This window comes from Dunckerocampus dactyliophorus, chromosome 7, assembly GCF_027744805.1.
Source record: "Dunckerocampus dactyliophorus isolate RoL2022-P2 chromosome 7, RoL_Ddac_1.1, whole genome shotgun sequence".
In the NCBI taxonomy this organism is placed as follows: Eukaryota; Metazoa; Chordata; class Actinopteri; order Syngnathiformes; family Syngnathidae; genus Dunckerocampus; species Dunckerocampus dactyliophorus.
Genome location: NC_072825.1, coordinates 10,886,958 through 10,914,386, shown reverse-complemented (window position 1 = coordinate 10,914,386; position 27,429 = coordinate 10,886,958). Strand labels below are relative to the sequence as shown.

At 39.6% G+C, this 27,429-nt stretch overlaps 1 protein-coding gene across 6 annotated transcripts in view; it reads left to right on the top strand.

The window, feature by feature from the left end:
• The window catches only part of LOC129185227 (intermembrane lipid transfer protein VPS13B-like), a 319,375-nt gene that overhangs the window by 155,303 nt on the left and 136,643 nt on the right, over positions 1–27,429 (top strand). For 2 of the 6 annotated variants that reach the window (XR_008572043.1, XM_054782023.1), the window contains exons 26-31: positions 4,182–4,353; positions 6,540–6,654; positions 12,988–13,123; positions 13,897–14,169; positions 14,274–14,421; positions 14,591–14,705. Coding sequence is in view for 3 of the 6 variants with exons in the window: in XM_054782023.1 (XP_054637998.1) it covers positions 4,182–4,353; positions 6,540–6,654; positions 12,988–13,123; positions 13,897–14,169; positions 14,274–14,421; positions 14,591–14,705 (959 nt within the window). In the remaining 3 variants the exon portion in view is untranslated. Of the gene's footprint in view, positions 1–4,181; positions 4,354–6,539; positions 6,655–12,213; positions 12,281–12,987; positions 13,124–13,896; positions 14,170–14,273; positions 14,422–14,590; positions 14,706–27,429 lie in introns of those variants that run through there. The other 4 variants (XM_054782025.1, XM_054782024.1, XR_008572045.1 and 1 more) reach the window with 4 other exon arrangements.

The window sequence follows — 27,429 nt, the reverse complement described above, 5'->3', positions numbered from 1 at the left end:
CCCCGGAGTCGCACCCCCCCCAAAAAAATAAATAAATAATAATAATAATAAAAAATAAATAAGTAAAAAAGAACAAAAAAACAAAACAGGAAGCACGCACACACACCAACACCATGGTCGCTACCCCGATTCATCTGGAAGCCGCATTGCGGCACCTTGCAAAGGGCGCCCACAGCACAAATGGGTAGGGGACCCTGGGTTCCAGACCCACAACCCATATCCCAAGCAGCAGACAACGCTGACCGCTAGGGAGCATGAAAACACCAGGCTCCCTCCCCCTGCCATAACGACAGGACGACCCAAGCAAGGCAGACAAAGCAAGCAGTCTGATGAACAGATGAGCAGCAAGGCAACCCACCACACCGTGCTGGCCGACACCCGCCGGGCAGCAAATCCTCGGAGAGGAAGCATTGTGCCCACAAACCGCAGGGAGGCCAAGCACCCAGCTCCGGCAGAACACCAGTACAGAGAAGGCGAGACCATCAGCTAACCAGCTGCCGGGCCCCGCCACTCATCGAAGTGACACCCACGACACGCCCGTAGCTAGATAGGGGAAAGGCAAAGACGTGGAAAACAGCCCAGCGAAGCACAAAGACAGGTGGCAACAAACACCCAAACACCCGGCAGAGCACCACACCCTCGAAGTCAAGTGTGATTCAAATGTTCTGCTACTATAAAAGCCACTAGTCTTGGGCAAATAGGCTTTCAAACATGTGGTATATTTTATCTTGTTTTAAATTTTCAGTTCATTTGGACCTGTTAAATATATTCCTGTCCAGTCATTTATCTTTCTTTTAATAAAATAAGGTAAAAATAGGCATATTTTAGACATACTTGCAAATGGTGACTAATCATGATTCATTTGAAAACTCTGATTAATCTGATTTAAAAAAAAATTGAATAATTTGACAGCCCTAAATGTTAGCCAAAAAGAAATGTGTGTATAGTGTGACTTTTGTGAGAGGCTGAAAAGCCAGCTGCATTAAAATGATGGTTTAGATGAGTGTTTGTGTTATTAAGCTGTGGCAACTAGCCAGTGATTTAATGAATACCCTATGACCACGTCAAACCTGTTAGAAACGTGTGGCCCTCTGGGATCACAGAAACACCATAATGACATCTGAGAGGCAATGAAGTGAGTCAGTTTGAACACCTATTCAAGAAAAAAAAAATGTTTCAAACCATATGGCAATGTGCATTTGTGTCTGCATTCATTTTAGAGCCATCAACATTTATCAATGTGTCATTTGTGGACTCAGTGGCAAGGATACGGTTAGCCAGTGAAGGACTTATGGTATGGTGTGTCTATAACACAGAGTCCCACTTGTCACTGTTTACTTAAATACAAACATTGGTAGAAGTGTTTGGTCCTGTGGGAGGTTGATGATTGAGCAAGAATGTGGGAGCTGTTTTGATAATTCTCAGCAGTTGTGGCAGCACACTCTCCCCAAGAAGCACACCTCCTGACCCCCTTCCTAGTACCGTACTTATTCTTTAACTATATCCATACCATCACACCCCACCCCAGAGATAGAAAGTTTTTTAAGTCTATTTTTATACCATACTATAAACAATCATTACTGACAAACACACAAATCCTCAACAAACGCCATTTTTGTGTCACATTTCTGACAAACCACAGATGATAATCTTCCACAACACAACCACACTCACAGAAAGGGCCAGAAAGCTCTCCCACTCCGCACATCACTACCTTCCACCTTTCCCAAAACACTACTAAATATTTGAAATAAACATAAAATTGCCCAAATTTGATGATGGAGGCAACTTAAAAGTCTTGTTCTATGGAGCTGTGTTGGAGTTGCATTTGGATGTTCACGATAATTTCTTTAAAGCCAATGTTTTACTACAGATTTAAAACATCTTAAATCCTATGCCAACATTAATTTCATTGTTGTTCTGCTGTCACCTCAATCTATCATTCAACTGTTTTCATCACACTTATCTACCTCTAAACATTGTTCAATTTTTTTTTTCCTCTCACGCTGCCTGTCCTCCCGGCCTGCTGTTGTCCGCCAGTGTTTGGAACCCTCTGATGAGCAAAGACAAACTCTGCAGAGAAAATAAACCTGGATTCTCAGCCTGTTTATAGCATGGCGGCCCCAAAATTAAACTGTATACTTCACAATTTGGCTTATAAAGATGTGGAAAACATAGAATATGTGTATTTTTGCAACTCAGGAATGTGTCAAAACACGCCTTAACCAGCACAACATGCTATGGCCTTGAAAAGAGGGGAGTAGTGGCAATTTTGTTACTTTGTTTTGTTATTATTCCATTATTCCAAAGTTGTTGTTTTTTTTTCAAATTTATTCTTGCATAATGCTTTTTTTTATATCTTAATCCATGAGTTGTTTCAGGTTTGCATTTTTATTTTTAGGTTAAAGGTGTCAGGCCGCACGGTGGTCTAGTGGTTAGCACGTTGGCCAACACAGTAACAGCTTGGAGATCGGGAAGACCTGGGTTAGATTCTCCCCCGGGCATTTCTGTGTGGAGTTTGCATGTTCTCCCCGTGTGTGTGTGGGTTTTCTCCGGGTACTCCGGCTTCCTCCCATATTCCAAAAACATGCAGATGAGGCTAATTGGCGACTCTAAATTGTCCATAGGTATGAATGTGAGTGTGAATGGTTGTTTGTCTATATGTGCCCTGCGATTGGCTGGCGACCAGTCCAGGGTGTACCCCGCTTGTCGCCCGGAGTCAGCTGGGCTCCAGCATGCCCCCGCGACCTTAATGAGGAATAAGCGGTATAGAAAATGGATGGATGGGTTAAAGGTGTCCAGGTTCAATTTTGATATCTCTTAGTTTCTGTTTCTGCGGCTGCCGATTGGGCTGCAAACTCATAACTCACACACACATTTATTTTTTTGACCCTCAACAATTAGTCCCCCAAATATCTTATTGAATGAGTACTATTACTACTTGGCACATGTTACTCTCTTGCCAGTTCTTGCATACTGTGAGGCGCACCGACACACATTGACCTTGTTTGATTGCATGGCAACATATAATTACAGTTTAGATAATTGATTGGAACAAATGCCAGTTATAAGGTAATGAATTGCTTCAGTCTGAGGATCTTGGTCTGTTGCAAAGCATTTAAGTGAATCATGTTGGGATTTAAGTGGTATCATTCATGTTGTAGTGATACCACTTTACTTTACGTTTCTTTTTCTTCTTCTTCTGCAGCGGTACCTCAACTTTTTTCACCAGCCTTGCTGATATGTCTTTAATCAGATTTGGTTTGAAACCTTTATACTCTGCGAAAGTGCTTCAACTTTTTTCCGCTTAAAAGCAAATATATTTAATGGACCACATGTTTCTCATCAGTTTCTTGTGGTCCTCATACACTGTAATGGCAAATATGATTTTAAATCAGCACAAGTGCTCTATCTATCTATATATCTGTCTGTCTGTATATCTATGAGTGTTTTGTGTGTGTGTGTGTGTGTATATATATATATATATACATATATATATATATGTATATAGGATTGTCCTTGTATAATATAATATATAATAATAATATAATAATAATCCTTATATAATAGGATTGTCACAGAGCCTTGTAGTCAGACACTGTGCAATTAAATTCAATTTGCAAATTAGTGTAGTGCTCTTATCCTTCCCCAACAGTGGAATGGGGACATAGTTTCCTCATCTGGATCCTCTTAAAGACACTGTAATCATCCAAGCAGCTGTGGCGTTTCTAATTGAGATTGTTGATAACCTCGCCACCAGCGACAGCCAGGCTCAATAACCATGACATAATCTGTCATTACAAGGCAGTGATGGGAGAAGCTGTCGGAAAAAAAAAAAAAAAAATTCACGCATTTTCAAGAGCTTCAAACCACAGTGTTTATTTGCAGGTCGATCGCTTTCCAGCCAAGCAAATATGTTTGAAAACAGATTTACTCTTAAGACATGGACACAAACTATTCTCATTGTAGTGATCCCCATAGTGTTTGTCTGACATAGGAATACAAGCATATGAATGTTTATTATATTCAGTCACAAAATAGAAATCATAATTGGGGGCATTTTGGAATGGTACTTACATTAATTGATCATTTTTAAAACAAAATGTACACTGACATAGTACTCAGGTCAAAACCATAGGGTCATCTTCTGAACAGCCCTTATTCTCTCCTCTGCTTCTCAGGGTGATTCAGTACCAGCAGGTGATGATGGTCCCTTTGCAGACACAGTGACACTGGAGCAGAAAACTAGCAGCATCGGTGGCACTAGTGGAAAGGTCAGCCTTTGGATGCAGTGGATGTTACCCAAGATTATTGTTAAACTGTTTGCTCCTGACCCAACAACAAAAAAGACAGGTATGTGTTTCTTATATAATATTTCTCAATATTAGATGTAATATTGCATCAAAAATCTTTACCCTAAAGTTTTCATACATTACCTCGGTTTTTGTAAAGTATTGCACGTAACAATCTAGTCTGTTTTCCCTGTACTGTATCATTCAGTGAAATCGAGTGCCCAAACAAAGCACCCTATGTGTTCCTGACCTACTCTCCATGCATTATTCTTGAGTGTGACTGCTAAATAACCCGCCACGGGGTCAAAGAATGTTGCTAGTGCCAGCACTTTGATAAAGAAAGTGAGAAACACTATAGAATTCTCGCCAGGATATTTACGGAATGTCTGCATCAGCAGTAAGTTCCTTCCATTATTTTGCATTGTTTTCTGCATGTAAGCTATAATTATTCTCTATAAAATATTTTTTTTGTTAATATTATTGGGTGTCTGGTATGGATTAATTGAATGAATTGTCATTATTTCCTACCAGGAAAAATTGCCTTGGTTTCCGTACATTTACTTTTTTGTGGAACCTTGTTGAGCAAATTAATAACAGAAAACGAGGTACCACTGTATATACAAGACAATATTTTTACTTTTATTTGGTTTCATTTTTAAATAAACAGTACACACCAAAGGTTTGTATAGCTAGTTTTTGATTTGCCACGCAAAATGCATTTGATCCTTGCTTTCTGTTCACTTCTGCGGTGAAGACATTGAATAAAAATTAGTAATCTCTGTATTCTGAGTGCCGTCTGCTGTCTTATCATTTAACTGTTGAAGGCTAAGAAAAGAGGAACAGCTGCGGAGAAAGAAGATAAATGGAACAGACAAATAAATAAATGGGTGATTAATCCAAGTGCACTGTGCCGTGCCCCCTTCCAATTTATTGTGGTGATGAAAGGCTTAATTTACCTATGAATGGATGTCTGTAACATTGCACATCTTCCCACCAGATTTCAAAACCAACAGTCTGTAAGCTATGAAAATTGCATCATTGCACCTTGCTAAGAGAGTTTCACTCCAAAAAATACAACATTGTAACCAATTGTTTCTTGCGTCAAAGTTTGATAATTCTGAGCCCTACATTTGCTAACCACCACATTCCAGAATAGAAAGCAATAGAAGGACTCCAAAAATAATCCACAAAGTCTAAATAAAGGCGTGCCACAACTGCTCCTCTGCGCATGATACAGAAAACGGAAAACAGAAATTGTATACACAATTGTATACAGAAATTGTATACACATGATCATGTGAAGACAGCAATGACATGCCTTTGTGTAAATTGGATAAGAGATGCTCGGTATCGCCTTTCATACCGATATCCAATATACCAATATTGTCCAGCTCTTCACTTACCCACATTTTTAAATGTATAATAAATAATAAAGTGTGAAACTCTGAAATATTTAAAGACCGTGTACATACTGAGGTAGCAAGCATGTTGCTGTGTGGAGTATGTCATCACCTGCCTGTTGATAGCAATATCGGCAGAAACACCAATACTGATGTGAACCGATGTAACTTTTATGCCAATAATATCGGGCGGACATCCCTAGTTTGTTTAATAAATGGACAAGATGTAGACCTGTTCCTTATGAAAGGTATCATTTAATTACTTCTGTTGTGAGTGTTCTGACTACTAACTTGGGATGTTTTTTCCACACAGTATCCACAATAAAGCTGACGAGCCTTGTTTTTCCAATGTTAAGAAGCCATTAAGAACCACTCTTTCTCAAAATCACCACAAGGCAACATCTGTGACTGTGGGACTTTTTCAGTGGAAACAATGACAATGATCAGCTAAGCTCCAAGGCTTGCTTCAGTACAAACGTAATCAGATTGTAGAGCATGAAACGTATTTTCCCTGCGGTGTGTAGTTTAATTTTCACACAAGGTGCAGTGAGGAATGCATACAGTATCCATCTACTGTATATAAATACATGTTTTGTGAGCAATCAGTATTTTGTGACATGCTCGGTCCTCATTTTGGCAAGCTGAGGGTCTATACTTGAGTAATTTCACTTTACTCATTCACTCGTTTGCCAGCATAAAAGTGTGACCATTAAAACAAACACAAAAAAGAGCCTCTCCCATCATTAACAGTGTTCCATTTTCAGTATTCATGTGCAGCCAATCTGCAATGCATGCAGGTCAGCACTTGAAAATGCAATATGACGTTTTGTCTATTCTTTTTCAACAGAAGTCTGCATGGTCAGTGAACTAGAGGACTTGAGTGCCTCAGTTGATATCCAAGATGTGTACACAAAGATCAAATGTAAAGTCGGCAGTTTCAACATTGACCACTACAGACGCAGGTGGAGTATCTGTGTATCTACTGTAATGATATACTTTAACAATATGTCCATCTTTGTGTGAGCATATCCATAGGGAAAGCAACCATCACCACTTAAAACCCAAGTAATAAATCACTATACACACACTCTCTCACACACACACGCACACACGTTACCGCCAACAACACTTTTGAGTTCCCATTCACCGCCATAAGGGGGATTTTTTAGATTATCACCCCAGCGTCATCCTCTTTCCAGACAGCTATAGACCAAAAAAACTGGATGGACGATTTGACTCTGCTTTGGGCTGGCCCAAGTCTGACTCACAGAGCAGAGAAGTTCAGTTAGTCCATCCGTCATTTGCGCCTGTGGTGTCTGAATTGATTCATAGAAACGTTAACACACTAGAGGAAAACCGCTTGGCACTGTTCCCCAACATGCTAATATATAGCAATCCTGCTCCTAGTCAAGTTCCATTTGAAATGCTGTGATTTACCTTTGAAGCACATAAGCCAAAAAAACGAAAACTATGACTAAATGACAGTATATTTGCAATTGCTGTATTTACTGTTGTTTTTTTTATGTATGCATTTTTTCCAGTCTTTTTTTTTTTGGAGGAGGAGTTTTTCCTGCTCGCCTTAATCACGTTTCTCCTGGTTACACTCAGTAATTCAAGAGTGCACACCATGTACGTGCCTGAGGGCCACTTAGCAGGAGGCAATTCCCCCTACCTCAGTCTGAAAAGATAACGGACCAAGCTTCTTGGATCCCAAAACCCATAATGTGTTTGTGTGTGTTTCCAGCTCCGTGTGCTTACATGCCTGTGTAAATATGTTCTTGGCTTTAAATGCCTCTTTCTCTCATCGAGCCAGACAGTGAAGTAGGGATGGAACCTCCTTGCCTTGAGTCCACATGGAAGCCTGTCATTGGCAATGATTGCTTGAACCACAGAAATGATAACAGAAAAGGATTTTTATTTGCCAGATTTTGAAATCACCTTAGCTGGTTCCAAGGCGTAATAGTCTTGAGTTACTGGTTGGAGGTTGATTGGCTGGCTTGGCTTTGAACCTGAACATGGGATTCTTGAAGACCTCCCAGATCTTTCCTTCAGTCATTTGAATTTGATTCCGCTAGGCTAAATGTGTTCCATAAAGTTTGCTTTGCCTCACCAAGCCAGGACGATGTCAGTGGTGAGGTAATTGTCCAGTATTAAGGTGTCATGGAGTATTACATAAACTTACCTCTCTCTACAGGTGTGTGCCTAATTTGCCAGGGAGACTGGGTCAGTCTTGATCGTTTAGTAGCTTTCCCAAGAAGATAATGAATCAATGTATATTGTTCAGTTATTTCAGTTTAATGCACATTTAACCCCTTTAAACTGACCAAAGAGTGGAGGCCCTCTGGGCTTCTGGCCCACTTCAATATCGTCCACAAATACAAGAGAGCCCACTGGGAAAGGAGTTCATATTAATCATTTTGAACGGTTTGATGTTTCTGCACGAACCCCAGTTTGAGTGAAGCGGGTTGGATTAAATTGTTGCGGGGATGCATGTCTGCATGTTTATGGTCTGGTTCTGTATGTTATGCAATACAATATATACAACAGAGTGTTAATTGAATTTCCCCTTGAGGTTTTATAATCAGTATAAGAAATACATAACATTTAAAATAGAAATAATTTAAGCTTGACAGAAAATGTTTCATCTGGCTCTTGATGTCTCACTGCTGGCAAAAAATGTAGTTAGGTCATGTTAGTGTTAAAGGTACATATATCATTGAAGCCTAGATTTTATCAAACAATGAGAACAACAAGGGAGTGGAGAAGTTGAAGGTACTGAGGATGATTAAGAGCTCCTTCATAATATTGCAAAAGGTTGGTGTAGGTTTGGAAATCTTTTCATGATGAAGCAAAGAAAGAGAACTTAAGGGAATACAGTAAGGCAATGTTAAATAGGCTGACCGTATTTTGATTACCGAAAACCAGGACACTCATCCTGACAATGAGATGTTTAAATGATACTGGAAGTTTACTCAAAGATGCCTTATAATTTCAATAGTATGCCACATCTATGGATAGAAAATGGTATTACAAAATACTCTAACCAAAGACCCAAATTTCAAAGAAAGACCATTCAAAAATGTTTAACTGCCGCGGAAATTATTGTAATGACAGAGGGACCTGAGGTCACATGGTGGATACGTTTTGGAACGTAACTAATATTGGTGGGAAAAATGTGCCCTCAAAAGTTGCAAGAACTTGAGAATTTTAACCATCATTGTGCATGTCGTCTCCATTTTTACGAGACATCAACTCAGTAACTATGTACAGAGTAACTCTGTAGCCAAAACAAAAGTCAGGACAGGATGTAAATCAGGAAATGTCCGGTGGATACAGGACTTTTGGTCGCCCGGATGTTGAAGTGATTGTTTGCCAAAGTTAGTGAGCTGGTTACCACAACTGGCTACCCCAAGATGGTCTCCTGGTTAACTATAAAGACATGATCTGTCAGTCATAAATCCAGGATTATCACCTTGTATACCAAATATCAGTGCTCCGTCAATCATAATCAGGATAACTATATATCAATGTTGTCTCAATATCCCTGATGTCAACATTTCAAGTTTCACCAGTTTGGCAATGGTTGAGTCAACATCTGTTTTGCATTGAAATTTCAACCGTTCTGATGGAGAATTAACATTGTTTCAATGTCACCTTGTTGTTTGTGTAGAGGGCGCTAACTTTTGAAAGTGCTCAAAGCATTATTTCCCGCCATCTCCCCACTCCGAGCATAAGCCACACCCCACATAAGACAAAAGCTTTTGTGGGACAGCTTTTGTGTATGCGTGCTCGCTACAGGCATGTACATCATGAGCAACACCCATGAACACATCGTATTCTACCTGAACCACAATTTATATTTCGTTTACTTTATAATTGTGATTTTTTTTCTTTACTGTTCTTTTAAACCACTAATGTTAACATACTGTATGCTAGGCGGTGGTGTTCTTATATTATTTGGTTTATAAAAAAAATGTCATTTTGAGCCAGTGACATACACTGGCTTGAAAGGGTCCTTGACATGATTGATCAACTTTGCTTAAATATGTTATACAATGGTGTGGCAAAAGTGTTTGTGCCCTGATTTCTTTGTATGTTTGTCACACTTAAATGTTTCAGATCATCAAACATATGTAAATAATAATTTTTAATCAGATTAATCACGATTTTATATGTATATATACAGTATATATATTCTTCTGCTGTAACATCTACATTTCCTTGTTGTGGGATAAATAAAGTACAATCTAATATATTTCTATGCACCGAATGAACTGAAAATGTCAATCAAATTAAGAGATGGCACACATGTCTGAAAATCTATTTACCTAACACTGGTTTCTTTAATAATAGCAGAATATTTGAATCAGACTTTAACTGCCTTATTGCGTTCAAAGACAACACGTCATTTAAGTTGAATTCACATGTTTTGAGTGAATTTTCTGGGATTTCTGGGCATACTTAAATTAAGGAAATTGTACTTCCGCATTAAGAGATAGAAAATGAGTGATAAGAATATCCACTTACTGTTTTTCTTTGCATTTCTGTTTATTTAGACCGCACATACACGCATATTAAAGATGTTTTTGTGATGTTTTGATTGTCCGAGAATGCATCTCGTGGTCTGTCGAGAGACAATGAGGAAGTGTCGTTGCAATGACGATTGGACTAGAGACGTGTTTGCTTGGAGTTCGAGATACATATATGGTGTTGGAATTGCACTGCTGTTTATGTGTTCAGGTAAGAATAACAATAAAAAGAGAGTCTGTGACTCTGTGGGGAGCTACACTGTGCCGCAGTCTGTCGTCATTACGAGCCGTGGCTTGCCGTGATGCGTATGCAAAATAAATTAGTTACCGCCGTTAACACGCTATTTTTGACAGCCGTAGAAAAAAACATAGCTGTGGTTTGTCACACCTGAGTTCAAGTCCAAAAGGTTATAAAGACATTTTTAAAGCTTTGGTGACCTTTGGGACACCAGCGAACCACAGTAAGAGCCATTATCCACAAATGGGGATAGTGGTGAACCTTTTCAAGAATGGCCAGCCAAAAAAAAATTAGCTCCAGAGTGCAGCAACGGCTCCAAGAAGTCACATAAGACCCCACAACAACATCCAATGAACTGCAGGCCTCACTTGCCTCAGTTAAGGTCAGTGTGCATGACTCCACCATAAGAAAGACACTGGGCAAATATGGCCTGCATGCCAGAGTCCCAAGATGAAAACCACTGCTGAACAAAAAGAACATAAAGGCTCGTCTCAGTTTTGCCAGAAAACATCTTGATGATCCCCAAGGCCTTTAGAAACATATGTGGTCTGATGAGACAAAAGTTGGAACTTTTTGGAAGGTGTATGTCCCATTACATCTGTAACACTGTAAATGTAACACTGTAACACGCGTAAATGTAACACTGCATTTCAGAAAAAAGAACATCATACCAACAGTAAAATATGGTGGTGGTAGTGTGATGGTCTGGGGCTGTTTTGCTGCTTCAGGACCAGGAAGACTTGCTGTGATAAATGAAACCATAAATTTTGCTGTCTACCAAAAAATCCTGAAGAAGAATGTTCAGCTATCTGTTTATGACCTACAGCTGAAGCCAACTTGGGTTCTGCAGCAGGACAATGATCCAAAACACACCAGCAAGACCACCTCTGAATGGCTGAAAAAAAACAAAACAAAATGAACTCTTTGGAGTGGCCTAGTCAAAGTACTGACCTAAAACCTATTGACATGCTGTAGCATGACCTTAAAAATGCGGTTCATGCTGGAAAATCCTCCAGTGTGGATGAATTACAACAGTTCTGCAAAGACGAGTGGGCCAAAATTCTTCAGCAGCGCACTAAGACACTCATTGCAAGTTATCGCAAATGCTTGATTGTAGTTGTTGCTGCTAAGGATGGCCCAACCAGTTATTAGGTTTAGGGGGCAAACACTTTTTCACACCACTGTATATTGTTTGTAATTATATTCTACAATGTTCAATTTTTGAAAACCAACAGAGACATCAATAGGTAGCATAGATACAGGTATTCCCCATAGTGACATAGAAGTGAGAGAAATAATACAGATGGTTTTGATATTATTTCCATATCTTACGGCATGTCTCCAGCCTCCAATCATCTGTTACCCAAGCCAATCCCCCACAGACTGAACCCTAGTAAACATGTTGACATACTGGGAGTCAAAACCAGACAATGTGGTCTGTACAGAAAAATTCTGACAGCTGGACCCAAATAGAAACTAATTATTTAATCTTATCATTATTTTTTTTTTGTTTCCAGATGCTGTGTTTCTGTTTACTGCAATAATTAGATTCCAATGCCAGAATGTATATTTTGGTTTTCATGTCCTTTATCTGTAGACTTCTTCCAATTCCAAAAAAAAAAAAAAAGCCATGGCTTACTCATCCCTAAGATAGTTTCTAAATGCTGTCATTAAAGAGACATTAGCAGACTGTGTCGCAGTAGAATAATTATCCTAGATGCCTAATTTAAACAAGGCCTTGTGTGTGTCTCCAGGCCAGGTCAAGGCTGGCTTTCTGGGCTTTATGAAGGACTCCTTCTGCAGTGCAAAGATACAGCCGTGGTGAGGCCTCTGCCTGTCCCACAGCAGCCAGCGTTAGGCCTCCTTATACTGCTTTTAAAATGGGGTCTATATATCTCATGCTGGACAGACGGGGGAAAAAAAAAAAAAACATGTTTCTGGCAGTGACTCGGGGTGTTCAGACATATTTCGTTGAGATAAACCCTAACAAATTGGGTAAAGTCAGAACAGTCTGACGAGAAATAAGATATCACATCCCCTGTCTCTCCAGTGCTTCTAAATAGCTTCACAATCAAATTCTTGAAATCTGGTGGCATCGTCGTCCATCTTCTTGTTGATTCACCTTTACAATGGGAGATGTTCTTATACCGGTCTCTAATGCCCAAAGTACTTTTAAATAACTAGTCATTGATTTCTGTTATGATTTCATTACAATATAAGTAATATATCATCAGCAATACATATTAACTGTTTCCATATTGATCGTATAAGACCATCGCACAAGATTTGAGGTGCTTCATGCTGGTGCTGCTTCCCTTGGTTTGACTGATTAACTCTTTACTGTCCCTCCCCAATTTATCTACGGATCCACTTTTATCTAATGACCTTCATTGTTGCTGCCATCGCGTCTGTGATTTTTATTTATTTACTGCTTTTCATTATGAATACATGCACTTACGTTTTCTGCATCTCCCTGTCCTGCTGTCTCTATCCCTTTGTGCACCTATTGTCTCTTTCCTCACCTCAAGTATGGAGGAGGGTGTTCGAAGCAGCTGTGGAGGAGTGGTCCTCTCTTGCACTGACAAGCTGAACAGACGCACTGTGTTGGTTCGACCGGTCAGCAAGCAAGATTCTTTCAGCCACATCTCTGGCCTTTTCCCTCCTGTAAGAATATGTCTCTTCTTCTTTGGAGCTGCTTCTGCTACACCCCCATCAGTAGTGGCTGAAAGGTTCTGTGCATTGCTCAGAGATGTTTTGGCAAACGGGGGTTTGAGAATGTTTACTTTAAATCATACCTGCTATAAATTATAACACTTTGACTTGAATAAAGCAAGTCTAAAGGGATGTAACTAACTCTCAAGATATGACACTCTGAGGAATGTACTTTAAACCTTAAGTGTTTGCTTCAATTATTGCAGGACCTTTCCCAAGGGGCACATAATTGTATGCTTCAAGCTGTTTTTCAATTACACAGTGATTTATGAGTGGTTTCACGGATACTCAGTCCACTTTAACTGGATGTTTTTGAAGACTATTCCTGGGTCTCTGACAAACTTTTTTTTTAGCCCTGTCACAAGAGTTTATTACACTCACAGTAAACTCTGATTGTCACTCTTTTCTGATTTTGAAGAATTATGTCACTTGTAGGAAATATACAATATATTAATCTTTTAGCACTGTCTTATCATAAAGAGGACTGATCAGAATTAGCTTTTTTGGAAGTATCAGCAGCCCGACAAATGTAAGCTTGCCCAATCCAACAATTCCGGACACTTAATGCTCAGTATTACTGTAAGAATTACCTTAGAACATTAAGTGAACCCACACCATAACCATTTAACACTATTTAGTTTACTTTTTGTTGTTGTTGTTTTAGTGTAATTTTGTTTAGACACCTGTCATAGTAATGACTATTTTCCTTTCTCATCACCGGCCAGACAGCAGCTAAGGTGTTGGAAGGCTCTCACCAGCAGCATGGATTTTTATCCATTACCTACACACAAGCTGTCACGAAAAATGTTCGTCATAAACTCACCACACGGCCTGAACGGCCAACACGCAGCAGTGCAACCACAGCCAGTCAGCGGGTTACTGCTGATCCACTCGCAGATGGTTCACCTCAGTACCTGAGAGAAATCCTTCTGACAGCCCAGCCCTTTGACGTTGTGCTCTCATGTCCTTTATTAACCACCATAGCTGGAATATTTCAGGTAGGGATTATGTGATTCAGTATGAAAGGTACTGTTTTTGTCCTTTCACCTAAATTTTGTTGAAAATATTTTTTTATTTATCTCAATTTGAACTGGATTTTCAGACGACAGTGCCAAGGCGCTACAAAGACCGTGGGAAGTCAGCAGGCCAGCCTATGAGAAGCCACACACTGACCTCTCGGTGTTTGCCTCTCATCTACATCAACACTAGTTTGATCAGGGTCTTCTGTCCTGGGGTACCAGACAAAACAGGTGAAACTGTCTTTTGAGGTCATGCCTCTATGCATCCAAATTATAAATAAACAAATTCAGAATCTTTATTTGTTGGCCTGCATGAGAGCCTTTGACTTGGCGTCTCAAACATATCTATTTTGGTAGTAATTCATACTGAAAGAAATAACCATTGTTATTTGTGTGTAAGAAGATCTCCATGCAAGCAAAGAAGACACATTGGTACTGAAGTTGGGTTCCCTCAGCATGGCTCCTCAGGCTGATAACACTCTTACCCGAACCGTGCTACGCAAAGACCTCTACCAGTAAGATCTTTATTTTTTTTTACCAATTAAAACTATTCAATTATTTAACTGGGTAATTTATGTGCTTGACTTTGAAATATGCACAGTCAGCATGTCATGTGTCTATAAGGGTGTGTGTATGTATGTGTGTCAATGCAAAGTTAAAAGTCAATAAGGCACTGTTTAATTAATATGGTGTGTCGTCCACTTATGGGTACGGTTTAGTTAGATATTTAAGCAAAGTGTTGTGCTACAGTATATGATGATTGTGATACTGGAGTATGATCATCAAAGTCCAACAAATTATCAAAATTATGGCTGGTCGACTGAAGTATTTTCCTTATGGAACAGAATTTAATCTGTTGTATATGTACTGTATCGGATAATACATATTTGGTCTCATGAGTCTTTCCCTCCACACAATGTATTTCCCACTTAATAGTTAAGCTGCATCAGCAATGACATCTTTAGGGTAAACACGTCTGCCAGCTAAAACAAAAGACTCATATGGTTCAAAGCTGCTCAGCCAGGAAAATCAAAACTTCTAAGGGGAATATCTCGGCACAAAACATGTTTCCCTGCTATAGGCAGCGCTGAGGATCTGGATTGTGTCATAGCTGCCTGGAAACCATAGCCTCACATTGTGTCTGTGAGAAAGCATTTGTTTGAATGGGCAGATATGGCGCTGGCAAACATATGTAATGAGGGAGGGATAAAAGTGATGCCTAATGCATTGTGCAGCTGCAAGTGAGATGTGTGCTGACGCACGACGTAATGTGGAGAGGGAAAAAGGGAAGGAGGACAACACTTGCTTCAGCCAGCGGGAATGTCCTAAAAGGGCAGAATGCATGCAGCAGGCACTTTGAGGTGGTCCTGGCCCGGGGGTATGCCTGACAACCAAACACCGATAGAGAGAAGAGCAAGTACGGCATTGATCAGTATTAGTTCTAATTGGATGTACAGTCATTATGGGAATGAAAGTCATATCAGTTTGGGGCCCTTAATGATTCATTTGAACTTTGATCCTTTCAGTGATTGTTCAATGTACATCTTTAGTGATTTTTAAAAACAATAATTGGGTGCACAAGTTTGAGTGTATTTAGAATTGTCTGTAATTTACAAATTACAATACATCTGTTGAGGTTGGGGCTTTGGGAAGTCCATTCATTCATGCATTGTTATGCATTCCAAAGCCAGTTTTGATGTGTACTAGCACCATGCTTGACAGATGGTACAGTGTTCTTAGGTTTTATAGCCTCACCTTGATTCTTCCATACTTGTTGTCATTGTAGCTCATTCTTTGTAGCTCATTCTTTGCCTTAACTGACCATCAAAGTTTTGTCCAGAAGAAATTGTCTGTGAACACATCTGCACATTTCAGTCGAGCTTGACAATATCAGTCCATGGTCAGTCCATAGCTTTAAGCAGTTTCCTGTTCATGGCCGGCTCACTTTCATGTGAGTCTGACATTATGGGTATTCTTCCAGACAATGACAAATTGTTCCTACATCTAAATAACCTGTACTATGTAAAGTTGTTTGAACTGTTGTTTGAACTTTCTAACTTGTGCAAATTTACAGTTCTCTTTCTTAGTTCTCTTTCTTATATCATCACTGAGTTCCTTGGACTTTCCCCTTGTTCTGAGTATTGCACGATCAATGAGTGCTGTCAAAGTAATTGTTTTATGCTGCCATAGAAACAGTATCAGCTGCAGTCACTCATGATCAGTACCGAAAAGTTTATAGAGCTTGGCCTTTTGAAGTTAAGATCTGGAACCTTCAGCACCACTTATTATACGATTTAGGGACTATATATATATATATATATATATATATATATATATTTATATATATATAGCATTCAAATATCTTAATAAGACATCCATGCCTATGATTAGTGTATGTAAACCTCTGACCATACAGTAAATGCACCATTTCTTCTGATTTACTGCCTCTTGTCATTTTAGTTGTTTGTTTAAGTCAAATTCAGAAGGTGCACTGTATGTTTTATGTTTGTTTATCGTGAATGTTGGTTCACCATATACTTTGTTTGCGCGGAAATATGTTGACCATGTTGTTATCTTGTCAGATGATGACTGATGCTCTTGTAAACATGGAAATAATCTGTTGAAAAAAATAGTTCTCTCTCCGCAAAACAGCCATGCTATTTCACCCGGAAAATATCTGTCTCTGGTAGTTTGAGGCTCTGTGGCTGTGGTACCACATCTGCTCAAAGAAAAAGATAGGCTCCACCCTAACACATTATCTTTCCTGAAGGCTTTAACATTCACCTACAGCATATATATATATATCATATACTCAGTAAAGTGCACATAACATTCATTAAATTGTGGACATACTGTATGCATTACATATTACCACATACTTGACATATTCAAGATTCTTATATGCAGTCGCTGTTACTGACACCACCAGTAGGCATGTGTGTAAACAAACCATGTTCAGAGTTGCGACTTCCCATTCTGAGTGGAACCCAATAATTAAGTCAAACTCTTCTCGACATCTTTCTCGACCATAGGCAACATTATCCTCCTCACGTCCTTCTCTGGTCATGTCTGACCCTCAGTCCAAATACTTGTTTACAAACTACTGCAGACTATGTACCAGTTGCCATTTGCTGTAACTCTGTATGATGCCCATCTCTAATGAAGTTAATTGACCAAAACTCCATGACCACTCTAAGCAGCTATGGTGTTATTGTCTCCTATGCATGAAACTACTTAGAATGTCAAACACGGGGTTCAAGTGGAATACCACCCTGGGAGACAAGACGTCAGTGAAAGCTGTAAAGTTCTCAACAAGTATTGAGATGAAGTTCCACTAACGCTTTTCCAGTTTCCATTTCAGCCTGAACATTTTCAGTGTGCTATGTACTGTGTATATACTTGGACATGTATATCAACCTCTTCAAAGAAGGCTAAATAAACCTGTGCCTGTAAGACGGCATAGCTAAACTGGTATCGGCCACTCGATTCATTTGGTAGCAATTAACGGTTTCATGTGACCATGCGATACTGAATTATGTTTTCATAAAAGAGGGAGGTCCCCAGTGGCTTCTCCGCTAAGCAGGAATTATTACACAGAGCTCAAGGCTTTCCCTTTTTCTCCCTCTCCATCTTGAGCTACAAGGCCGCTGTCAATTTACACAGCTGAAATAATTTTCCTCTCTTTAAAAATTGTGTGCGTGAGTGCTGGTCTGAGGAATGTCCAGCATGCTTTCAACCCTGACTTTCTTGTGGTTTGGACCCTTTCTGAAGTCACACAGATCTTTTACTTCCCACTTGTATGTATTTTTTTTTTTTTGTCATTATTATTTTTTAAATCTTCTCTCAGAACACCTAATTGAGCAATCCCTGCTGGCTCACGTGCAGTGGTGAAAAAGGATCAGAAATGGCCTGGCGAAAATGGCGGAGTGCATCATGTTTTGCACTGACAATTCCCTTCCTAGTAATCATTAGAGGCGTCACAAGATGTTGCGAGAATAAAATGTGACAAGATTTCTCGTTCAGAAAAAAAATGATCTCGTGGGCACCAGACCTGGGACGATAAATAAATCAGTCACAAAATAAATGAAAATGAACTTAATAAATTTGACGGCCTAAATACATCGCCATGTGCATGCGTCTCTGTTTTCCTCGTCTCTCGCCTCCAAACAGGCAGGAAGAGGATTCACTCTGTGCATTGGATTTCAGCACGTTTGTTCCGTAGCGGACTGGCATATGTGGAAGTCTTGTACCGATGACCACCTTAATTGCACTACATTTTGATACTTTGATTTTGATTCCATATTTTGTGTTAGTTTAAAATTTTGTTGTATTTCAAGTTACTTCAGTCTTTGAGAACATGATTATGGACTTTTTTTTTGAATTAAAGAAAGATACCTAAGCTCAGCACACCTAAGTATTGAAAATTGAAGTACCCTGTCTGAGTATGCAGTGTTTTTTTCCTCCATGGATACAAGCAAACACCTCTTGCCTCAGTGTGTCTGCATATGTTTTTGCACGACTGTGCATGTGGTGTATTTGTGTCTTACACTGTCCTGCACACTTCCTGACAACTCCTAAATGACACAGCTCTAGATTCCATCACACATCACAAACCCGTTACCTCATGGTCTGTCTGAGAGAGACCAAGAGAGCATCCCACAGTGTTGCAAAATGTGTGTTGTTTTGTTTTGATTGATGCACATGTCTGCATTTCTGTGGTAACGGGGAGGTTGCTGTTGTGTCAGTAGTAATAAAGAGCAAAGCCAAAATGGTGTTACTATATCAATACTGTAGACTCTAACCCTCCCCTCTTGTCTATTACTGTATACTTTTAAGTCATGCCTCTTTTTCTCTTGCTTTCTTTAATTTTCTCATTCCATATTTGTGTTTTTGATGTTCCCTCCTCATAAGCTATGGCACTATGACTATTATTGATGGTTCAATCACATTACCTTCAGCATATTTTACTACCGGTACTCTCTTCTCCGTAACACATTGTGTGTGTGTGTGTGTGTGTGCTTGTGTGTGTGTGTTTGTGTGTGTGCGTGTGGTTGTGTGTATGTGCGTGTGTACTAGATTGCAATTAAGATTATATACTCAATTTATGCACATACATCCTGGGTAACACTACATACTGTTTGGTTTTGGTGTGGAAGTCGTCTTCACAGATCCCATCTGTTACTGAAAGAATATGTTATTAATATACAGTACAGGTCAAAAGTTTGGACACACCTTCTGATTCAATGTGTTTTCATTGTTTATTTCCATTACTATTTACATTATAGATTGTCAAAGCTATGAATGAACACATGTGGAATTATGTACTTTAAAAAGTACACTACTTACACACTTTAAAAAGTGTGAAATAACACCAAATAGGTCTTATATGTAGACATATTTTTAATTTTATCTATTTATTTAAAATACAGTTGTCTAAAACATCAGTTTAGTTAAAAAATGAGTTCCCCAGCAGCCTCTAGAGTTGACATAATTGCTTGTTGGGAGTTGCACATTGGAGGAATAGGAGACACTGTAGGATCTATGCATCCTAGTTTGTATTTCGCACATTGAGGGACGCATGGTGACTGATTGTCTTAATTGTCTGTCTCAACTGTCTGTCTTAACATCTGTAGCTGTCTCTTATTTCTTTTTTGTTTTTAATGAAATGCCATTCTTTTTTTGTAAGCTCTTAGCTGGCCACCCGCACCATGTCTTCACTCCTCATCTTTCTTTTCCTCATAAAAGCCTGAGTTCCCAGAAAATGATTCATTAGATGCCTCAGTGCACACTTGTTTCGTCACTTTAGTCTGCTGCCAAGTGCCCAATTTCCCAGTTTGTTTACACCAGCAAAAAGTATGCCAGTTCTGCTGCACCGCTGTGGAAGACCACTTTTTAAGGCCACACACAGTGACATCCTGGACCTACACTTATATACGTAGATTTGGGAGTCATTTTAAAACCTTCACAGACTGCTAATAAGAGGTAATGATTGCTGCAATCTATTATAATTCAAGGTAGAGCTCATTGTATTGGCGTATGTACAATTGAAAGCTACATTTGTGTATTATACAGTACAGTTTTTAGATACTAACAGCACCAATATGTGTACAGTGTATATGGTGAACTCACTGAACCACTAGAGCTTTAAGTGTCAATTCAGAACTGTAGAGGTAGTGTGTGTGTGTGTGTGCATTTGTGTGTGGTGATTGCCACACATGGGCTATCTTGAATCAAAGGTCTCTTAATCTATTTAGGTTTTTTTGGCTTTGGTAATATAATCAGAGGATAGTAATTTGCTTGTCTGCATTTTGCTATTAATAATAGTTACTTTTTGTGAAAAAAATGCTTGTTTGTCATGAACACAAATATGCGGGAGAACTTACAAATCTGATTAAAAATCGATCCTATTGTCTGATTCTGGGATGTCCGTATATATTCAATTAAAAACCAATTGTTAATTTGTAACAACATGCATGCTTTTTGTAATCATGGGGCAGCATGGCTCAGGTGGTAGGTGGTGGTTGTCTCCCAGCCTGAAGGTTGCGGGTTCCATCTTTCGTCCTCCCGTCATCATATTGAAGTATCCTTGGGCAAGATACTGAACCCTCAGTTGCTTCTGATGCTGAGTCATCAGTAGTAAATGTGCTAACAGTGTCAAAATGCTTTGAGTGCCTTGGGGTGGAAAAGTGCTTTACAAGTTAAAGACCATTCGTCATTGTCGCCTTAATTTAGGCCATGTCCACACGAACACAGATATTTTCAAAAATTTGCCCCTCTCCAGTGTCCAAAAAAATCTCCATTCACACAGTGGCGTTTTAAAACTATTTCTGTCCACACGAATACGCATTCACATTCTGCAGCGCTGCCATTACTTTGGCATGCGCATGACAGCCTGGACTGGTAAGACCATTTTAGCCAATCAGAAGCGTTGATGTGGTCATTTCTGTAGACGCAAGGTAACAAACATGGCGATTCACAGGAGAAGATACATGTGGACTGCTGGTGAATTAGCGTTACCTTTCAGCAATTTATTTCACATTTGTCAGCAACATTTATTGAATATAAAACTGTATTCAATATTTATTAAAATGTCGCATATATTGATTATCACTACCATGCTGTGAAGTGTAGTTCATTCTATCGGTCGAGACAGAACTCGATCAGCTGTGATGCTATCATTGCTGAAATAATCGTGTGTCTGGCAAATTGTCCTTGTTTAATTGCCTATGTCGCACAAGACAGGCATATATAACAGGGAAGCTTTCAATGTGCGGCGAAAGCAACTCACACGCAATCACAGTCCTTGCCATGCAAACATTCCCCCGCCATTCTTCCAAAATAACGGCATGCTTGTGAAAGTTGTCCCACCAGCTAGAGGTCTGATCAGATTTTGTCCCAAATCACCGTTGTTGGGGGAGCATCATAGCCATTTTAGTTTTAGAGAGCAACACAGCAGCAGCAGTGTCCTCCGAAGCCCTTAATGGCGCCGTTGTTCGTCAATGTAAAGCGAAAGTAGCCGCATGTTTACTGTTAAACATACCATTGCACACATAATTGTTATGGCATATGTCGGCAACAAGCCAAAAGCTCCGTCTTCGCTGTCCACACACATACGCTGAAGCCGGAGTGTTCCAAAAGTCTTCACCCGGGCTGGAGTTTTCCAAAAGCTCAGTTTTTAAGGACAAAAAACCTCCATTTGCGTGTGGACGGAAGGCCAAAACACATATGTTTTGAAAAAATCTGTATTTGTGTAGACATTGCCTTATGTTGACAGAAAGTGCATATTCTGTTTTCTCAAAGTGATTACCACCTCACATGTTAAATCTTACTGTTATTTTAATTCACTGCAGACTGTGGATTGATTTTTTTTAATATAAAATGTATTTTCTCACCTAGATATACTGACAGTTCCTTTTTTCTGAAGTCAGAAGATAAGATAATGATTGGAGGTCAGAAAAAAATTTAGTGAGTCCAGCAAATGAAACACCTGGTGCTGGTAACCATCCAGCACATTGTTCACATAACAATGAGAGTCAAGATGAATGCAACGTGAAATTGTTTTTAAAAACAGGGACAGCCACCACCCAAAGTAAATCACATGGCTTGGTTTATTAAAGCATTGCCTATGATTTATGTTTAAAGTTTAAAGACTGTGTGGATGATGCAGAAGATTCTGAGGAGACTGACAGAGAGTTACACTTAGGCCATGTCCATGTTTAACTGGACATTCTTCTTTGTTATTCTTCTCTTTAGGAAGTCTGGGTAAGATTCAGTTTTTACCGAGTGATACACATCATCATCTTATAGTGGGCAAGCAGAGAAAAGCTGCTCAGGAAATTAAAATGCATTCTTTGTGCTTACAGATAACTTTGTTTGTGGAGCTAATTCTGCGAGAGAAGAACAGAGAAAGTCAGATAAATGTTAGTGGTTTTGAACTTTAATCTGTGAACTCAAGTACCTGCCTTATTTAATCAAGCTACCCACTCAGAATGAGGCCATTATTCTTTGTAAGGGTGTACAGTGTCTAGACTGACCAACAGTCATCCCACTTTTTGTTTAACTTTAGGCCCTACATCAGATTTACTAAAGTTTATATGAAGACTCATAAAGTTGATGATTCATGGCATCATGCAAACTCACTAACTCAGTTATGTATCATCTTTCTCTGTCCCACTAATTCCATTAATCCATCACCCTGCATTGTTCCGTAGCGCTTCATTACGCGTTACACTCTGTATCCAAGCAGGAAGCAGAAGGCTGTATACAGAGTCTTGTGTTGTGGCATCTGCTGACTTCTGTGTACAGCTTGTGGTTCATTCCGTGAATATCTGTGGCCTCTGTGATGTTATTCTCAGGGCCTTCAGCTCTGTTGATGCTTGCAACACAATATTCCCCTGTCTTGAATTTAGACATTGGAGTAGTTTAGGAAGGAGAACCCCCTTGCTAGGGTCCCACTGGAAGAAAAGGAAATGGGTGCTAGGGTATTAGAGCTCATTCGTAATTCCACAATAAACTAGTAAATTTATTGTCATTCTTTTTGGTGTAATCATGTTGGTCGTAGAGCTTGGTCCAGTGCTCTTTTTCCCCCTTGCCTCTGGTCTCTTCATTACCTTTATAAAGACACTGTCATTTTCTATGGGCATCCTGCACCCAAAGAGGTTGAATTGTCATCCTTCTATAATCATACTGGAAGGTTGCAGACATTTTCTATAGATGATATTTTTTTCTGAATGGTGCTGAACAGCAATACATCTTGCATTTGTGCGTGCCGTGCATGTGATGTTCACAGATCTCTTAGTTGAGAAACAATGAGTCATGTTCATTTATTTAACAGCAAAATGTTAGCATACATTTGCATTTTCTCTGAAATGCTGAAATTGTATTCATGCAACTTCATATGTACTTCTAAGACAGAAAGAATGTTACCTTTTCAGTATCTATCCCTGTGTGTCATTCGCATCATAGTCAAAGCACCTATCAATTCCCAATTGTTTCCCTGTCTGTTGCCTCTTTTTTTGTATGTGTTGCTGTTACATGAGATATTGGCCTCCCACCCCTGTCACCACTTCTATGGTGACACTCAAGGTGACGGTCTGCGAGCTTCCAGGAAACCACTCTTGTGTTTTGGCATGCTGCTGTCAGTCAGGTCGGGATGCATGTTGACAGATGTTAGTCCGTTGACCCCTCAGCTGTGCTGCTCTCATAAAAGGGTCTGATCCAGGGGTTGAACGCTTAGCCACTGGACTGTGACCCCTGTGGCCTTGCCTGTATGTGTGAGTGTATTTATTCCATCCTGAAGCAGGATATGAGGCTCTAAGACCCCGATACACCCTATCACAAACTAGGAAGCTCAACTGCTGTGTGATACACACATTCTCCCTGTAATACTCTGTCAGTGTGTGTGCACGCACATCGGAAATAATAGTGCATATTTTTTGTGTTTGTGTCAGTGTGTGTGTGGTGTTTTTGTTCTTTTTTTCACTGCTCATGACATGTTGATATTACAGCATCCTGTGGTTAGTTTGAAGCTGTCAGGGAGCCTCTGACTGGTCAGCCACATAGCATATGAGCATATGAATTGTGTTTTTTGGAGGATTTACCTTGAGAGATCAGAAAGTGAGCAGTTCATCAATATACAAAGGACTCTAATTATGCCGGTAAGATCTGTTCACATGGACAGCCAAGTGTTTGAGCTTGAAAGTGTGCGTGTGGTCAGTAGTTACCTGCCATCAACAGTCTACACAGTAGAACATCACATCAAAGAAAGGACAATTGGAGCGTTGAAGTGGGAGAGAAAAAAAAAAAAAACCTCAAGAAAGAAGGAATGTGCAGATGCTTTCAAATGTCCATGTGTGAAGCCACAAGCATAGCTCTGGGGAACCAATGAGAATCCAGTGGTAATTTTCTAATGCCTGTGTAATGAGAGGCATATTACAACTCCAGGAGGTCCAAGCAAACTTTAAAGAACCAGAAGCTGTCTTCAGAACTTTTTGTAGCTCCAGGTCCTCAAGGGGGATGTCGGACATTTACACTATCCATGGCTCACTTCCTTTCTGCAGGAGTATGTTTGTCAGAGAGAGTGTGGCAGTGGGACTGAACACATTACTGAATTGGGCACACTATCTTGATGTATATTCATTTAAAACCCGATACAAGCATTCACATGGATATATATAGTTGAATTCTATACATTGTTAAAAGTCAGATTTTTGACAAGTCACTTGACACGTCATCTATTAAAGTGACTCAGATTGACCCGACTGGCAGGATGAAGAGGGATTCCATTTGTCAGGATGGTGCTGATCCTAAACATACAGTGATGTGAAAGAACTAAGACACCCCACGTTGTTTAATTTTGAAATAAGGCCAAAAAATGCCAAGTGAATGTAACCTATAATGGCAGGTACATCCACTGGGTGCTCAAATATGTACATGTGCATGTGTGCTTTTGTGTATGTGCATGTGTGGGTTTGAATGAACCACTGAGAGAAATGTGAAGCCAGAACATGAACAGTTCTACTGTGGTGGTCCTCTTTCTTCTCTCTATAGTGTACTCCGCACACACTCACTCAAGCACATACACAGCAGACCTCCAGTTGGCACCTACCCCCAACTTTATTACTCCAGAGCTCCAATTTTACACATGTAATGGGGTGGGGGGGAATTATTAACTTAAGCTAAATGTATCCTTACATACTATATAGAGTATATGTATATATATATGTGTGTGTGTGTGTGTGTGTGTGTGTGTGTGTGTGTGTGAGTGTATATATGAGTATGTATACAGTACAGGCCAAAAGTTTGGACTCGCACAACACAACTGATGGCTCCAACCCCATTAATAAGGCAAGAAATTCCACTAAGTAACCCTGACAAGGCACACCTGTAAAGTGAAAACCATTTCAGGTGACAACCCCATGAAGCTCATTGAGAGAACACCAAGGGTTTGCAGCGCTATCCAAAAAAAATTTTTAGAAGACATCAAATATATACCTAAAATATAAGACATATTTAGAGTTGTATCACACTTGTTAACTACATAATTCCACATGTGTTCGTTCATGGTTTTGAGTGTCTACAAAATAAATAGTCACGAAAATAAAGAAAACGCATTGAATGAAAAGGTGTGTCCAAACTTTTGGCCTGTACCGTATATATACCATATTTATGTATGTGTGTGTGCATGTGTGTGTGTATGTATATGTACCGTATGTATGTGTGAGTGTGTGTGTGTGTACTGTATTTAGTGTACCCTATTTTCCGGATTATAAGTCACACTATTTTTCATGGTTTGGCTGGATCCTGCGACTTGTACTCCGGAGCAATATATGTTTTTTTTCACACTGACAGCCGAGAGAGGGCGCTCTAGGCTTGTGTGCCATTATCCGCTACTCCTATCACTCCTATACCACAGAAAATTTACAATGTAAACATCAACTTATAAAGACAACTGAGGGGCTATCCACACAGAAAGGTTTTCAGGTCAAAATGGCAAAATATTTTAGTGTTTCAGCCTCTCATCCACACAGGTTCTGGGTGACTTAAAACGGTATTTTTTTTTAAACGGCTCCCATAGTGGGAAAATCTGAAAATGCCGCCTTGTCGTTGCCTCTATACAGGCAGTACAAGAACGATGATGTCACCGACCCACCGCCGCTTCGTCGCCGTCACGTGACCAGATGTGAGCTTTGATGACAAGCCAACATAATATCTGAATTTTTCGACGGACATGACTCACCTCATTCGACATTCTCCTGATATTTTGTTGTCTTATACTCCATAATGACTCGCAGAAGTAATTCCACTTCTCGTAAACGGTAGACAACAGACTTTTGTGACTCCGTTCTTTCTTGTTCTATGGTTTGGAGTATCACATGGTTCTGTTTGCATGTCTGTTCACAGCGCCACATACGTGTGGTGCTTATAAAGACATCCGACAAAGACAGAACACAAATGCCCCCAAAAAGAAAATCATACAAGCTGCAAGTAGTGTATACGAGCAGCAGAAAGTTTGGAGTGAACGAGAAACCTGTGAGGGACTGGCGAAAAGCGGAGGATACCCTAACTAACAAAAAAAAGCTCATCACGGGCTAAAAGCTAGATGGCCACAGCTAGAGGAACAAGTTCACAAATGGGTGCCTGAACAACGTGCTGCCGGGAGAAGCTTGTCAAATGTAAAGTTATGTTCCCACGCCCACTCCCAGGTAGATGCAAATGCGATGAATATAGATGACTTCGTGGGATGCTTAGGCTATAGTTATGTGAATAACTTGTTAATGTGTTACGTTAACATACCAACTATTCATTAACAGATGCCCATTTAGTCTGTTCTCCATTTTTTTGTTATTATGATAACTTGCCTTTCAAAATAAAATGTCTGATCTTGGTCTCTGATTTTATAAACATAATTTTTCCCCTAAAAATGAGACTTATAGTCCAGTGCGATTAATGTATGTTTTTTTCCTTTTTCATTGTGCATTTTTGGCTGGTGCGACTTATAGTCCGGAAAATACCGTATATACTAATACAGTATGTACGTATGTATGTATACACTGTACAATATGAACCATCTGGCATGTTTTTTTCATCTGGGAAACATATTGAAATAAAAAAAACAATAATGTACCTGTCCAAATGTTATTTTATAAACATTATTTTTGTCCTATTTTCACATTTAATTTATTTCATGTCAGTCCAACTCAAAAGGCAGCGTTGATCTTCTCATGCCTGTTTTGTATT